This window comes from Pseudopodoces humilis, chromosome 6 (assembly GCF_049639895.1).
Source record: "Pseudopodoces humilis isolate 2021_Gansu_Grassland_sample_001 chromosome 6, ASM4963989v1, whole genome shotgun sequence".
Classification (NCBI taxonomy): Eukaryota; Metazoa; Chordata; class Aves; order Passeriformes; family Paridae; genus Pseudopodoces; species Pseudopodoces humilis.
In genome coordinates, this window is record NC_142205.1 from 10,268,121 (window position 1) to 10,284,421 (window position 16,301).

Below are 16,301 nucleotides of genomic sequence, written 5' to 3' on the forward strand. Positions count from 1 at the left end.
TTCTGTGCTAAATCGTCCATTTTAGTGTCAATGTTCTTCTCTGTCTGAGGCCTTCTCAGAAGACTTGTGTATTTTAGGATGTGAAGGACAGTGATAGGTGATAGGGAGGGCAAGTCAGTAACAGGAAAGTGCCCCAAATTTGTACATGGTGCACAAATAAATAATAGTGATATGACTACAACCAAATATGTGGTGATACAAGGAACAGCATCACCAAACATAGTCATGCACAGAGACCATAACAGTAAGAATTTGCTTCTGGATTGTAATTGCTACAAGGAATCACCAACTATCACTATAACTCAGGAACACAAGGGAGGAGAAATGTTTTGAGGTCAGTGTTTTTTACAGTTTAAGCAACGTTCCAGTAAAAGGGGCATTGATAAAACTCACGCAGCTCATGGTGTCCAGGCTTGGTTGAAAACTCAATCACAAAAAGATCCTTCCCTTCAAAACTGCGCCCTATGCTGTAAGTTGTTGCAATGTGGGAGCACTTAGAAGCAGTCTTCTTCAGTGTGCTCACCATTTGGGAGTATGAATGGTGTTTGAACTGAATAAAAGTTGCTGGCAAGTCTGAAGGCAAATCTTCCTCAGCATCTATTTCTCCTGCAATGAAAAAAATGTAACACAGTGTTTAAAATCATAGTGCTTAGAGGATTGTATGAAAACCTGCACTTTTTAAAAATTATCTTTATATGTAGAAGAATTATAGAAAATAAAGCTGCAATCAAAACCTTAAATATATGTAGTACATCCTATACTTTATTTTGGCATATTTTTTTTGTAAAATCCTACTAATGCATATACACACTAATAAATATTTGTGCAATCTCCAGTTAAATTTGACCTTTGGCATGTTAGCTCATTTCAGTAACAAACCGTACAGGTTTTTTCCTTTAAATTTGGTGAATATTCTTTTTTTTTCTGAGATTCATCTGTCTTCAGCTATCTGGATTTTCTTCCTCCAAACAAAAATCTGTGACAATCATTAATGAGAATATTTTAATGAGCCATTAAGCTTGACACGCAGTCACAGATTTATAAGTGCACTAAAGTTTCAGATTTAAAATAAAATATTTCAAATATATAGACAGCTATCATACAGAACTGGGCTTATCTAAATACATCCAAATATCTTGCTTTGAGCTGTCTGTCTTGATGCTCTTTTCTAAATGAGGGAGAGAAATAAATACTTCTTGAGCACAGTTTAATTAAGTCTTTAAAGTAGGTTGAACAAAACTAATGACACATTACAGGTCTCTACAAAGAGAGCAGGCAGAGATGACAAGCAAAGAGGTTTTGTGCCGTAGATCAGTCAAGCTGAGTGAGATGAGACGCTCCCCACGCAGAAAGGAGCGCCAGCAGAGCTGCCTTCCTCACCTCGCAGCTTTGCCAGCGGGTCAAAACAGCCCTCCTCCTCCCCAGCAAAGAAGCGGTCACAGTCTAAGAAGTAGGGCCAGGCCATGTCTATTGCATCAAAGGCAGGGAGGCAATTTTTTTTGAGGTTTTCACAGACGTGCCTGCAGGGCTTTATGACTTGGTCCTTCTCACACTGTGGGGCCAGAACTGAGCAGCCCAGGAGCCTCAGGTCGGGGTTGCATTCCCCCTGGAGCAAGTTGTGCAGCACGCTGATGAGCAGGTACTCAGAGCTATACTCAATCACTTCTCGAGACTTCTGATCCAGAAAGTTAGGATACACCATTTGAGTGTAGGCAACATCAGTACAAGAACTCAGGGCAATATCCACACATTTTGCTGTGAAAAAGAGATGAACATAGGAAAAAGATCTTTCTTCATTGACATTCTGAATAGACAAAGAGATTATAACAAATACCATGTCCAATGGACTTATCTATTTAGTTCTCAGGTAGGCTGGAAACAGTTTTTAAACTGTATTGCATGTTTAAAACCACTTATAGAAAGAGGCTGAGGAACATGCTTGGGTCTGGGGATATAATTTGAGTTTAGGAATTTGACCAGAGAATTCCTAAGAGAAAGGTGGGAATTTGCTGGTGAGAAACACTCAGATTCCTTAATAAGTGTCTTGTGAAGAACTGTATTTGATATCACTCTCTCCCCTGTCCTTGAATTGTCATATGGGTTCCCTGAGTAGCTGTGAGATCCTATAGGTTTTTTTCTTTAGTGTAGAACATAACGCTAAGTTATCTCTTTTCTCAGCTTGTCCCCACAAAATTTGTAGAGTTTAATATCTCTGAAACTACAGACCCTCCATGAAGTTTGATTGAAATTGCCCAAAGAGGTGAAAAGTCATTCTGGTGCTTAACTCACAGGCAAGCAGACACATAATATGATTACATGTATGTTCTCATAAACCCAATACATTTTAAGAAATCAGGTCAGGAGGTCTTAGGAAGAATAAGTGTTGGTAACACCTTCAACCCGCTTAGAAGTGAAAAAGAGTAATAGAAAGACATCTCTTCATAAAATTATTGGCTGTTATAATAATGGGTCTACATTTGAGTGTCCTTCTCTTGGTAATGATTCTGGCTGGTAACAAACACTGTTGTCACAGCAGCAGTACACTACACTGTGTGAAAGTGCACATTTCTCTTGTAAGAAAACCTACTGTAGCACCAACATGAGTATACTTGTCAGGAAATCATCAAGAAATACTTGTGGTTTTGAGGTTCTCCAAGAACAGCAAGGAAAGACTTCATACCTTTCTGTACAGTTTGGCATTGACCTGTAAATAAAGAGGAAAAGAAAAATCATTACAGGGTGAGTGTACACGGTTCCTGGTTTGTGTTAGGAATTGTCTGATCAGGTATCTGCTGCAACTCTGTGTCCTGAGGTCCAGCCATACCAGGAACATTCACATATTCCCAGCAGGCACATATTACAGAATCACAGAATAGACTGAGTTGAGAAACCCCATTCCCCCTCATCCACACACAGGTGCCTAGGAAATTTCCCTAATCAAAACCTAGGTCTTTTTCAATCTGGTTAAAAGTCCATATGAGTTCTTCTGTACATATCAAAGTGTTTTATCAATCTCCCCTAAAAGATCTTTTTGTCCCACATAATGCAGTAGATACCTTTCTCATAAAGCAATTCAGCCTTTGGTAGATATGAGGGGATTTTATTTCTTCCTCATCCTACTTCATTGTATCTCTAGCAGTTGCATTTCACACTTTTAATAATATCTTAAAACTAATTACTTCCCTCCCCAACTACTCTCACAGGAAAACTTTTCCAAACGATCACTCTTCTAATGGCTAGAAATTGCCTTTTAATTTCCTGTTTAAAAGTATTTGTGGCCAGTTTTTATTCACTGTTGTTGTGCCAGCATTGTCCTTTAGCTTAAGTAGCTCTCTGCATTCCCTGGTGCATTCCTTCACACTGCATTTGCAAACAGAAGGGATCTCCTCTGCTTTCTGGTTATTAGATCAAATAAATTATGCTCTCTTGATTTTGAAGGAACATGGTTTGATGACCCAGGAAATCCTTCTTTTGCTCCTGTAGCCAATGATTTTATATTGTTCTCTCCAATATTGGCAACTAAAGAAATATATTTCTGCCAAGGTGTTGGAGATGGTTTCACCAGTGCTAAATCACTCTGTGCAAGCCTGAACACCACCAGGTTCACCTTTCTTGTGGTGTACTGGGGATCTCTTCTGTTGATATTTCTTCTTGCTCTCACTGGGGGGACAGACATCCAGCTTCTTGGTCACTAAGTTGAGCATCTGTCCTCACAAGACCAAATTCATTATATTTTCTCTTTTTTCTGCTAAAAAGAGTTTAAACTTCTACCCCTGGCATATTTGTTTAAACATAATTGTCTGCATATGTGTTGCTAATGAGTTGATCATTCTTTAGCCAAAATAAAGTCATTGTAATGAGAAGCAAGTTAACCCTGGGACTTTATCTTGGAGAGGGACATTTCATTGGAAATTAGTCTGATTCTATATTATGGATTGTAATTGAGCCATATTACCTCATAAAATAAATGAGGCATCAGAACTAGCAGAAACAGCCCATCCCCAACACCAACAAGTTCTGTTAAGCAGCAAGCTAGAAAAAATGATATCCATAAAAACTCCTTTCCTGGCTCAGTGCATCATGATAATTGCATTAAATAATACCTGGTTCATCAACAGTGCCTTCCATTATAGGATTTCAGTGTTTCCCCTAGCTAGGCACAATCCCCTCTGTGAGTTAGTTATTAAGGTCAAGGCATTTCTAAAAAAAGCTTCATCTCAGCCCAATACTGCATGCAGTGCTACATCTGGGGATAATCAAGCAATAGCATTTTTGTACAATGCTAGCTGGGAGTGAGAAAGAAATGATCTCTTGTAAGAGCTCCAGCAATTAATCCTGCTGATAAAATTGGATGTCACTACCCGCTGAATCTGGATAGTCCTGTATACTAACATCATCACACCCACATTTGAGAGACCTTGGACGTAAGTCTGGAGTCAGCCAAGTGTTCCTTACAGAGGGGAGAACGTAGTGTGGAAAGAACTGGCTTGAGTTTAGCCTTGTCCCAGTGAGGAGAGTGACACTATCTCTGTTTGTCACCAGGGTCATTAGCAATGAATCCCCTTTGTTACGTTGAGGGGTGGATGAGAAATATTTGACACCTTTTTTTTCCCTCTCCTGAGCAGAAAATTTATATATCATAGCTATTATGTTAGACTAGAGGGTTGTATGTGCTGGGCACAGTTCTTCATGAATTTGGGGAGTATGAATGGTCTTTCTACAGCTGCTCACATTTCTTCAAAAGTAAGAGGCATTTCCCCCTCTGCTGGCTCCAGGACCAAGCTACAAATGTCTTTTTAGTTTATCTCTCTGACTTGCAATGATCAAATAATGAAACTGAGGTACACACAGTCTCCCCAACCCCTTTTGCTGTTCAGGAGTGCTATTAGCCACCAGTCAGGCCTGTTCTCAATGTTCTCAATGGCATCTCAGAATTCTGCTGGAGCAAAAAGGTGTTCTGGCAACTCGCTGGAACAAGCAGAGGAAACCAGAGGGAAAATGCAGCAGGCAGGGTCTGGATGTGGTGCTGCCTCTCCCTGCTCCAGCTCTCTGAGCAGCAGCAGACTTGCTGCGTTTAGCAGATGCCTCTTTCTGCCCAGCTGGCCAGAAGGGGAGGCATCAGGAAGCAATGGATAGCTGATGGAAGAGACGTGAAATTCCACTGATATTCTGTCCCAGGGTTCACCTGAGGACTGGCTCCTTTTGTGAGCAGGAGGAGATGTTAGCACAGGAGAGAGAAAGACAACTTTGTTTCAGACTGTTCTACATGTCATCTACATTTTGATATTTTAACCATATCTATATGGGGAGAGGAAATCTATTAAGCAACATGGTTAGTTCTCATTAACAAAGACGCTGACTGAAGAGGATAAATCTATTTTTCAGATGAGGTACCAAATCCATATAAATCTTTTCCATGGCAACTGAAGTTATTCATCTCAGTATGTAATAAGCAAAGGTAATTCTGCAACACCACTGCTTAGTGGATAAAGCTTTTCCACTACTTGTGATCCAGGATCACAAACTTTACAAACTCAAAGCTACCAAGACTCACTCACTGATTAGCAAAAGTGCTTGCTGCTGGGTCCTAAACCTGGATCTAAACCTAAATCTAGATCTAAGCTAAAATTAGATTTAAGCCTCACATTTTGCAGCATATGGAGGTGGAATTTTCTCTCTGTCTCTCCTTACTAGAGATATCCATGCAACTTCTTCTGGCCACCTCTCCCCATCATGCAAGCTGACATAATATATCAGCCACGGCTCTGTCTTGTAAACACCCAAGAGTGAAACAGCTTGACATTTCAGGTTCTCAAGAGTCAGTGCACATAAAATCAAGAGAGAAAAGGTCTGGTTTATACCAAACCTTGCCTTATAGCCAGCCTTAAATGTGTACGTGTGCTGATGTGGTGTTTTGACTTTCGCAGTTTCCTAAAGCCAGTGCTTACATATGTTTTGGAGGGTGCAGCTCTGCAAGGGCCAAGGATAATTCTGCAGGATGTGTGCTTATATAAATAAGTGTGGATACATGTAGCTGGGCCAGAGCCTGCCTGCCTGGAGAGCCAGCAGCAGGAAGCTCTCCAAGGCCAGCTCCCAGGCTGCAGCTGAACGCTCTGTTCCTGCAACCTTGCACCCACTGGCCTGGGTCTCTGCACACAAAAATCACCAGAAAATCCCCATCCCTGCCTGTGACAGCTTGTGTTCTCTAAGCTCTGGCCATATCAGAAGAGTTCAGCCACTCCCTTCCTCATTTTCATAAGAGAAATAACAGGGGCTGATATACAAAGGGCTTCTCAGGTCTCCCAGTTCACTTGGCAGGCTTCAATCACTGCTTCTTCTGTGTTTGAAAGAGTCTAAAATTTTTCAATATTTTTGTGCAAATGCTTCCCTGGACTCAAAGGAAGACAGTGTCACCTCTTGTCAAAGTCCCATCCACCAACAGGTTGGTACAGAGAGACCTTTTTTCTTCCTGACCCAGAACAGCCTTTTCAATTTTTTATGTTTATTTTTGTACTCTAACTATTCCACCAGAGCCACAAAAGTCCTTTTAGTAGCACAGCTTCTATTTAAGATTATGGATAAAATAACTTATTGAAGAGGAGAAAAGCCATTTCAAGCTTTCTGAGCTCTCTCTATAAAATATACGCTTCTGGTTTTAATTTGCAAAGGCAAGCTTGAAAATCTACAATGCAGCACATACATATTTTACTGCCAAGCTTACATTTTTTCCCCTTGATGATTCAGCACCGAAGGAAGCAAGCTGCTGTGATTAACCCTAACCCAGACAACAGAGCTCAACATCTACTTCTAGTACCATGGACTGGCCAGTTGTCTTTTCAAGAGTAAAGCCAACAGGAGACCCATGCGATTGATGATCCAGAATAAACCTGAGGACAAGTGTTAAATCTGAAATATCTAAGTCATTCAGTGAAACAGATTGGTAGAGGGTGTGCTGGTCAGTAAAGATGAAAACAGATGAGATAATTTATATTGTAAAGACCAGCCTCCCAGCTTATTTGGCTTCTTACAATACTTTTTTAAACTAGAAGAACATATGTATTCATTTTAGTCTGTTTATAGTCAAAGCTTCTACTTTTCAAAACAAAGCATTTCAGTTCCTTATCACATTACTATTGCTCTCCTGTTCTACACGGTTCAAGTTGGTCTTTCAGTGATAAGTGTCTTTTAGTGGCCTTTGCCACTAAAGAGACAAAACTTACTATCAGTAGCAAGATACAAACACTGCTGAGCTTTGCAAAACACTGGAACAGCACCTTCAAATGGCAAAGCACAGCCTGCTTCCAGAGCTAGCTCCTAGCTACAGCAAAAGGACAAGGGCAGGACAAGATCCATTATATAACACTAAAATGGATCAGAATCATCAGGTTACCATCAGGTTTAAGAGGACTAGTGGCAGAAAAATGAGAGAGCTGAGTACCTTGGGCAGTGGGAGAATGGTTGAGCAGAAAGCCCAGAAGAGAAGGCAGGTACACACCCAAGGCATATATGCAGGGGCAGAAGTAGAGAAGATTCCCAGCCACAGAGAAGAAATTCCAGGAAAACTGGAAGAGAGAGGAGTGCTTGCACAAAGCAGCCATGTGGTTAACTCAGTTTTCTGGATACATCAAAGGTTTTGTGAGTAGAGGACTGAACAGATGCTATTAACACTCCAGTAACTGCAGTAACTGCTTGGGGGAGTGATGTGCTTGCAGCAGGCAGAAGCAGTGCCCGAGAGTTCTGTGCAGCCCTCCTTTAACCCTGCTCCCTCACTTGAAGAAGCCTGGAAGCACCTGAAAGAAATTAATGCTTCATCTGTCTTTATTTTGCAGAGCAAGATCACATCAGGAAGATGCAAGCCAGTGTTCATTGCCAGTCACCCTTCATTCTAACCCACCAGCTGCCTGGCATTTGGTTAAACATCCATTTTTATTGAATTACTGAAGGTGCTCCCACAGCAATGACACTGCAACCAGCAGTGCAGTCAGGGTTGTTTCTCTCTCAGGACTGCTCTGGAGCCAGTGAGAGGGTGCTGAAGCTTTTCCATGGATGATGTAAGATCACAAACTGCAGACCACAGGCCAAAATCTGTGCAGATGCACACCAAGACCTGTCACATGGAAAGGGCACAAAGACAGCCTTAGTGGGCACCAGTAATCCTCCCTTGTTTCTAGTTGTTCAGATGCCACTTAAATGTGTTTGGAGTTGTAGGTGCCTAAAAGAACTGATGAAGAGTATTTCTATCTGTCTGTCTGCCCCCAGCACTGCCGTGGTGCCTCTAGTGACTCTGCTGTCACCCCAGCTGTGTCTCTGGCTGGTAAGTGCTGCTCCAAGGAATCCTTCAGGAGCTGCAAATCCTGAATATAAACATAATTTAACTTTTCCAAGTTCCAAGGGAAACATGACCTGTCGGGAAAGTAAAATGCAACAAAGATGGTGACAACAAAGTGGGCCAGCAGTTGCCAAATTGGCTGGAGGCTTAGTGAGCTGCATGTGTGACAGGGCTGCTGCTGAATATGCATTTCCTCTGCACCAGGATGATCTGGAGACATATGGAGATCATCTCTCAGAGTCTGGTCAGCGAAGGAAGAAGAATAAGCTCATATCTGGGCAATGATGGCATTAAACAACAGCTGGAGTAAGGTGGAATAGGTCAGGAAATCTCTTTTTTATCTCAATTGATTGTATCAAGGATCAATTATTTTGCCAGGTTGCTTGGTGAAGGATGAAAACACTTATTAACCAGGTAATCTGGATCTGTGATGTCCCCATAGCTTTACTCTGTGACCATACACTCCTTACAGCTCCCATGGTTTAAGGGTGTAGTACTCTCCAAGTGCTTTGGCCAACAGCCTACCACAGTCAGAAGCTTTCCTTTAAGCAAGCCCAACTCTGTTGAATGCCATGGGACAGAGGATCATGTCTGAAAAATTGAGGGTTGTATCTCTTCTGCCACAATCTTTCCAAAACATTTGCCAAAACATCATCCCATCCTCTATAAACAGTGTGTCCATCCCCCTAGATAAACTCTGTCTTTTCTTTAGTTTAGATGTATGAAGACTGTTATAATTAACATCACATCTGATTCTTCTGTAAGTAGAGTTTTAACCAAATGTGGTACTTTCATGTTACAAAAGATTGACAGTTAATTTAACAACCTTGACTTAAATATGTGCCTTAATCTCACATTGTCTCTTAGATAAATGTATCCTATTATTACCCTAAAAATTTGGTGTCAATTATATCAGTTGAGTTACAACTGCATAAATTAAGGGATTGAAATTTCAGTTTTATTTCTGAAGTGGACAAAGTAACCCCAAGTCCCTAAACTCCACTAATCTGTGACAGCTGCATCCAGCTGGGAGGTTCAGTAGTCATAAAAACCCTGGATCATAAAAGCCCAGAGAAGAGACCAGGATGTGGCCCACCAGCCTCAAACACCATGTTCACAACATGACAGGTGACTTCTGCATGGTACCTCTGTGCCCAGCCCTGAATCAGGCAATAACTCGTGGCATTTACCCAGCCCTTGGCCCAGGCTTCAGAAGGGGGTGGCCCTCACATGGCATCAACAGCCCAAAGGGGACCATGGTAGCTGCCAGCCAGCCAGCATCCTCCAACACTGTGACTGTGTGAAGGGAGGGGTAGTGTCTACAAATGTTATAGGGGATCAGCCATTAGTGTTATTAAGTCTTGCTAAAAGCCTAGCTGTGACTAAGAGCAGCGGGGTTTTGTTCAAGTTTTGACTTCTATCTATTCACACCCCCACACTTTAAAGACGTCTGTACAAGTATTCTGAGGAAAACTTTGCCTTCAGGTTAAAATCATGCCTAAATCATTTCAGCAGTATAAGGTGTTTTATTTTCAATATAAACTTACCTTCCCCACTTAAGTGTCTGTTTCTGATCCCATTTCCCATGTTGAAAGGAGCTGAAGGCCAGTGTTGCTAAAATAAAAACTGTGTAGAAATCCTAGAGCCACTGGCAGGAATTCAGCAGAGCTCACATGATTCAGTGATGACAACTGGCTTCACAAAGAGCAGGAATTTCTCATCTCGTGAGTGAGCATGATGTAGACGCTAGTTCTGCATTTTTTTGTTTTGACACAACTTGGACACATCCATCTCAGGTCCAGCCAGTGAGATTCCTGCAGCTTGGGCTTTCCCACATGTGGCAGCACAGTCCTGTGAGTGCTCCATGTCAGCACCTGCCAGCACAGCAGGATGAGGGAGCACCCCACGGGGCAGGGAGAAGACCCCAGCCCACTGCCAGGTCACTCAGTGCAATCACAGCAGCAGCAGCAGCAGCTGGAGAGGCTCTGCCTCTGTGTGTGCACAGATTTCACCAGGAAACCAGCATCAGAAACATCCACAGCGGGTGAGCAAATTTGCTCAAGTCCCACAGAGCTGGGGCCAGTGTGAAGATCATGGGAGGAAAATACTTTTCCATTTTTTTTTACCTTTTACTTAGCAAAAACTGGCACATTTTGGAATTTGGAGCTGCAGAGAAGAGGGGAAAGGTATAACATCTCTGTGTGAACACGCTTTTTCTGTCAGTCTGACAGTGACTAGTCTGACAGTCTTAATGCTATAGCTCAGAGAGGAACCAGTGCCACAAAATCTGTTCTGGGCTCCAGAATAAATATTGAAATTTTCCCTTGCCTCCTGCCCTGGTGGTTTCTCACTCCTCATCTCCCTTCCATGTACTTCCCAACTCCCTCTCATCTCCAGTGGCTAAGGTCAGAGATCCTCAGGAAGGGACAATGTGTGTCTCAGGAGAAAGCCAAAATGATGAAACAAGGTGCTTGGAAGAGGAGGAGAGACCCACAAGTGACAACAAGTGACCAGGTGAGCCAACCAGCACTCTGGCTGCTCTCCTACCTCCACAGCTTCAGGTTAAAGAGCTCCACTCCTCTAGACTCCTGCCTGGAGAATAGGAGGCTCAGGGGGACCTTCTCCTTCTCTACAATTGCCTGAAGAAGGGATGTAGTGGGGTGGGGTCAGTCTGTTCTCCCTGGTAGCAAGTAAAAGGACAAGAGGAAATGCCCTCAGGTTTGTCATGGGGAGGTTTGGGTCAGATGTTAGGGAAGATTTCTTCACAGAAAAGTTGTCAAGCTTTGGAACAGGCTGCCCAGGGAACTGGTTCTATATATTCACATAGAATATAGAACTGGAAGGATTTAAAACATGTGTAGATGTGCTGAGCCCAGCGGTGCTGGGTTGAGGGTTGAGCTCGAAGATCACAGTGCTGGATTCCAGCCGCAGCAATCCCACGGTTCTGCCATCTGCCATCGTGCCCCAGCCATCCTCCAAAGGCTGCGGCAGGCATGGGGAGGGCGGCAGAAGGCTGGGGCAGCCTGCAGGGTTTGTGGAGGGTCGTTCGGTGCTCCCGCAGCCCGCGGAGCCGCACGGTGGCACCACAGCCGAGCCTGCGGGGCCAGGGCGCACCTGCGGCGGGCCCTCCCCGAGCACCCGGCAGGAGCCGGGGAATCGCAACCCCACCGGGGCATCCCTGCTCCGAACTGCCCAGCAACCCCACCGGGGCATCCCTGCTCCGAACTGCCCAGCAACCCCACCGGGGCATCCCTGCTCCGAACCGCCCAGCAAAGCTCTCCCACTGAATACACGTGACAGGAAAGGAAAGGCTTTATTGCTTTTAGCATCACTATTGATAAAGGTTTTTTTCACTGTTATGTCCCATCCTGGAAGTGTTCAAGGCCAGGCTGGATGGGGACTGGAGCTACCCGATCTAGTGGAAGGTGTCCCTGTCTGTGCCACGGGGGCTGGAACAAGATGACCTTTGAGGTCCCTTCCAACCAAAACCCTTCTAGGATTCTATTATGCAGCCTTAGCCTAACCTCGGCAGCATCACAACTGCAGAGTTGTCCCCAGCTGCAAGGAAAGTCATCTATTTGAAGACAAATCACTGCAGTTGGCTTGTGTGGGTTTTTAGTTTAGTTGCAAATTTTTATAGAGCACTTCATTTAACTAATTGCTGCTGGACTACATCAGACAGTAGCATCAGTAGAAGAGATGCACAATGGAACCTGTTTTATTAGCTCCCTCTGAAAAAGTTTAGCCATCTCTCAGAGGAAACATGCTCAGCTGTACTTTTCTTACCTAAACTATAGGCTAAGAGGCCAGCTAAACTCATAAGGGTCTGACAGTGGGATCTCATAACATCTAATCACTGAGAGAGACAGTAGCTTACTGACTCCCCAGGGATACAGGACACAGATAGGGAGAAGGGATCTGCCCTCTCTCAGTGCCACAGCTCCCAACTGCTGCCCAAAAAGCTCACCACACAGGGTGTGACGCCTGTGTCATATTGTGGAGCTGGATGACAATAATCATTTCCTTATTTTTCTTAACAGAAAAGCACAAAGCGTTTTCAAAAGATCTTGGTATTGTAAACCATGTTTCATTTTGGCTTCTTATTAAAAAAAAAAAGCCAAAATGAGTCACTGCAGAACAAATACCACCGGGAAGCCTGCAGAAAGCAGCTCCAGCCTTGCTGGAAGTCAGACAGTTGTACTGGTTCTTGCTGTTCCCTTCTGCAAGAGCAGCTCCAGGCTGGTCTCCTTTTGCAGGGCACTACAAGTCTGACCACTGGGATACAGCAAGGCCTACACAAGGGGTCCCAAAACAGGAGAGAAAATCCCCCTGCTACAGCTGAAGATATATCCTGTGCCCTGAACACTGAGAGGAGACCCCTGCAAAGTCCATTTGAGAAGGTGTGCATCACTGCAGGCCCCTTTCTTTTCATGCGGCCTGACATGATCTTATCCCTCTCTTAGAAAAGAAAGACCCTTGAGAAACCTGTCAGTCTCTCAATGTCCAAGCTGCTGCTTTATTGTCTGATCCAACAGCCCTCCAGTGTGAAGAGTGTCCCCTAGGTGGGGTGCCATTGACAGCTCCCTTCCCCTACCTCTAGCCATCCCTCTAGCAGCGTATCCTTTCTGCAAGCCCTACCCTAAAGACACCACAGCTGCCAACACACACGAGTCACCCCTCAATGATCCGTACTTTTATGGTTGCTAGGATTAATATCCCATGGCAAGACTCTGATCAGCTGGAACTGGAGCAGAATCATACCTCACAGAGAAAGGTCATGCTGCAAACCACACAGCCTCTTCCTGTAATTGGCTGTAAATAGTCTACAACTCCCCTTTGTGCAGCTTTATCCAAAAATAAAATCCCTTTAGGCTGTGGTAGACCTCACTTTGATGTTCGTGGGAACAAGTACTCTCAAATTATCTGCAGTACATGGCACATGGACTCTACTGTGTAGCACTTCAATGCCAGTGACAGTCTATGGCTTATATTTAAGCACTGAAATGTAGTTGAATTTCCTTGGGTAGCATTAAGGTCAGTTTCAGGTTAACTTATCTCTTCCTGTAAACCTATAAAATAAATATTTTTCTGACTCATTTTAAGTTTAAACTCTCTGAAAATAGTTTTCCTGGATTAGATCTTGTCACTACACTGAAATTCATGTCTTCACTGTCCCACATAATTAAGCACACTTGATAAAAAAACATGTATTTTTTAAAGGCACTGTTAATATATTTTATTAGTCAGCTGTTTACTGAATCAAAACTTTCAATAATTTAGCAGCATGTTCCTATTTAACCTTTATTCTAAAGGGTAAATCTGCTTTTCCAGCCAATCAACTCAAACAAATTCCATATTGCTTATAGCAACCTAAAACACGCCCCACAGCTGTCAGATCCTAATAAATCTCATACTTTGGACTTGAAATAAATGACCTAAAGCTAAATGTAAGGAAAAAACTTTTTTTTTTTTTTTTTTTAAGCAGAAAAGCATACAGAAGGTTAAAAGTTCACCTTCTTTCAATCTGACTACCACATTCCTAGAAGGCAAGGCCAGAGATGGGGCAAACCTTCTACATTCCCCATAAAAATGAGGGGGGGTCCTAACACAACAGGGAGCAACTGGGAACTCCACAGACTGACAGAAAGACGCCTCTGTGACAGCCTTAAAGATGGTGATGAGGAATCATTATGTTCCCTTACATCACAGCCTTGTTTTTCTGTTGCACAGCCACACACCTCCCACCTTCCCATCCGAACTTCCCAGGCACAGCCCCAGTTTCACCACCAGCACTGTGCAGATTTCCAGAGCTGATCCCCCTCATCTCTAGGCGAGACTGACAGCTCCTGTCTCCCTCTCCTTGAAGCTGGAACTCCTTACTTATTTCCAGGAGAAGGAAGAAGAGAAGGAGGACTTTTGGGGTGGTTAGCCTTACCTAGGGTCTCCTGGCCGGTTTCACAGCGGGGCGCTGGCTTGGTGGCCCTAAGCAGCCCACCGAGGAGGAGCAGGAGCCTCAGGACCATGCTGGAGCCCCTTGCACAGGCAGCACAGTGATGTGGCACTCACTGCCTGATGAGTGACTCCTCTCCTGAGCCTCAGCGTGGCTCTGGCTCTCCAAGCTGCAGAGGAAATCAGTGCACTGCAAGGGCATGCCCACGTCTCACAGTGTGTGCAGTCCAGGCGTCAGATTTCAGCTGCATTGGAGCTTGGAAAGCAAAAGGCTTTGAGACAGAGAGGGAGGAGGAATGAGCTCCCCCTCCCCTCTGCCTCCAGACCGTCTCCCTCTTGCAGCCTGGTTTACAATTTCATAAACACTTTGAGCAAAGAGAGAACCCGACAGGGCTGTGCCCTGCTGCTCCCACCGCTGGTCCCTTTGGGCTCCGCGCTACACTTTTCCTAAGGGACCAGGGACATTCGTGAAAGTGTCTCCCTGAAGCCAAGAGAACTGTCTGGAGAGAGCAGAGGGAAGAGACAGAGAAAAGCAAACAACTGAAAGCAGTTTTCCTCTCACAGTGGTATTTCATCACATACTTAACTGCGAGTTTGAACCATAACAAGGCAGTGAAGGGTCTCTGAGCTGCATCCCCTCCAGCACACAGAGAACGGGAATGCACAGAACAGCCACCAGGATCCCCCTCTGCACGCTCCTCCTGGGCATTTTACTTAAGATAAGATCGAGTTATCTGGAGGGATTCCAGTATTTTCTGTCTTCTCTTAAAAAAGAATAACTTCACAGAATAAATTTGTAGGTAAGACTCCAGGACAGCATTATAAGGTTTGAACTGGATGGTAAATTTATATTAATATTAATATTGATAGCAAATTTATCTTTTAATTTTCTTGTTTTGTTGGTTTTGGTGGAATTTTTTCAGTATATTTTAGAGAAATATGTGCTCTATGTTTTTATTTCTGTGCAACAGGTACGGTGGAGAAGCGTACCTTAATTAAGATGCATGTCTTACCTACACATCAAAAATCATCCCATATCACAGAAAAAAGGGAAATTTTGCACAAGAATTAGACCAAAACAGACCAAAGTATCCTATCTTTTCAGGCAGTGCATGTTCCTTTGAGAGCAGATACCTGCTTACACACAAGAGCAGAGAATCTGTCCTTGCAGGTAGAGCTTGCTGGCTCCTGCTGATCAGTATCGGAGATCAGTCAGGAGTTATGTTGTTGTATGGTAATGTAATCAAATGAACCCCCCATGGGGAAACCACTAAAGAGGCAGACAGGGCAGGAGAAAGCTGTGTGTCTCTCAAAAAGTAATTGATGTCCCATCTCATTTGAAAGAGATGAGAAGCTCAGCATCAGCAGTCAAGTATATCCTCTGCTTCCAGGCTCTGCAAGGCAGGTTGGCCTTTGGTCTCCAGGATTTCCTTCTAGATCTGGAGACTGCAGTCTGCCCTGTCTAAACTGACTAAACATCACCAAAGCCTATCAGAGTTCAAAGAACAAACTTCCAAGGACAGGTATACTATTTACCTGCCTTAGTTTTTATCCTGATCACACAGCAGTATGGCTGGACCTTCAAGGAGAAAAAAAAAGTAACACAGCACTGGAAGTGTGGCCTCCAAGGGAAGGGATACTTCATCTTCTGCCTAACTCCCCAACAACTGGCTGCCCTGAACACCAGTCTGTACACTTGTACCTGATGTGCTCAGATACAGCTGAGGGTGTGTCCAAGCCCAAGGTTTGCTGTGTGCCCAGGCCGTGCATTTTGTGTTAAAGGGCAAAAAGGAGTTGCTCAGCACTAAACAAAGTGACGTGGCTCAATTTTTTACAACAAAAGGCAGCAGAGGTTATACCTGCAAACAGAAGCCAACCCTCAGCCCTTGGAAATGCTCATGTCTTTACTGCAGTTTTCTGCAGCCCTTGAGAGTGGAGGGAGATTCTGTTGCATCCATCCCAATGCTTGTGGTGGTGAACTCTGCTGCAGAACTAATTCTGTACTATCTATAGTCCTGTCATC

The 16,301-nt window shown here is 43.8% G+C and overlaps 1 protein-coding gene across 1 annotated transcript in view; it reads right to left on the bottom strand.

The window, feature by feature from the left end:
- Nucleotides 1–14,446, bottom strand: part of CPZ (carboxypeptidase Z) — a 33,781-nt gene extending 19,335 nt beyond the window's left edge. The window contains exons 1-4 of the mRNA XM_005517868.3: nt 14,265–14,446; nt 2,681–2,704; nt 1,381–1,755; nt 394–606 (exon numbers count right to left, since the gene is read on the bottom strand). Coding sequence (XP_005517925.2) covers nt 394–606; nt 1,381–1,755; nt 2,681–2,704; nt 14,265–14,352 — 700 coding nt within the window. The 5' untranslated portion in view covers nt 14,353–14,446. The remainder of the gene's footprint in view (nt 1–393; nt 607–1,380; nt 1,756–2,680; nt 2,705–14,264) is intronic.
- Between the last annotated feature and the right edge of the window lie 1,855 nt (nt 14,447–16,301).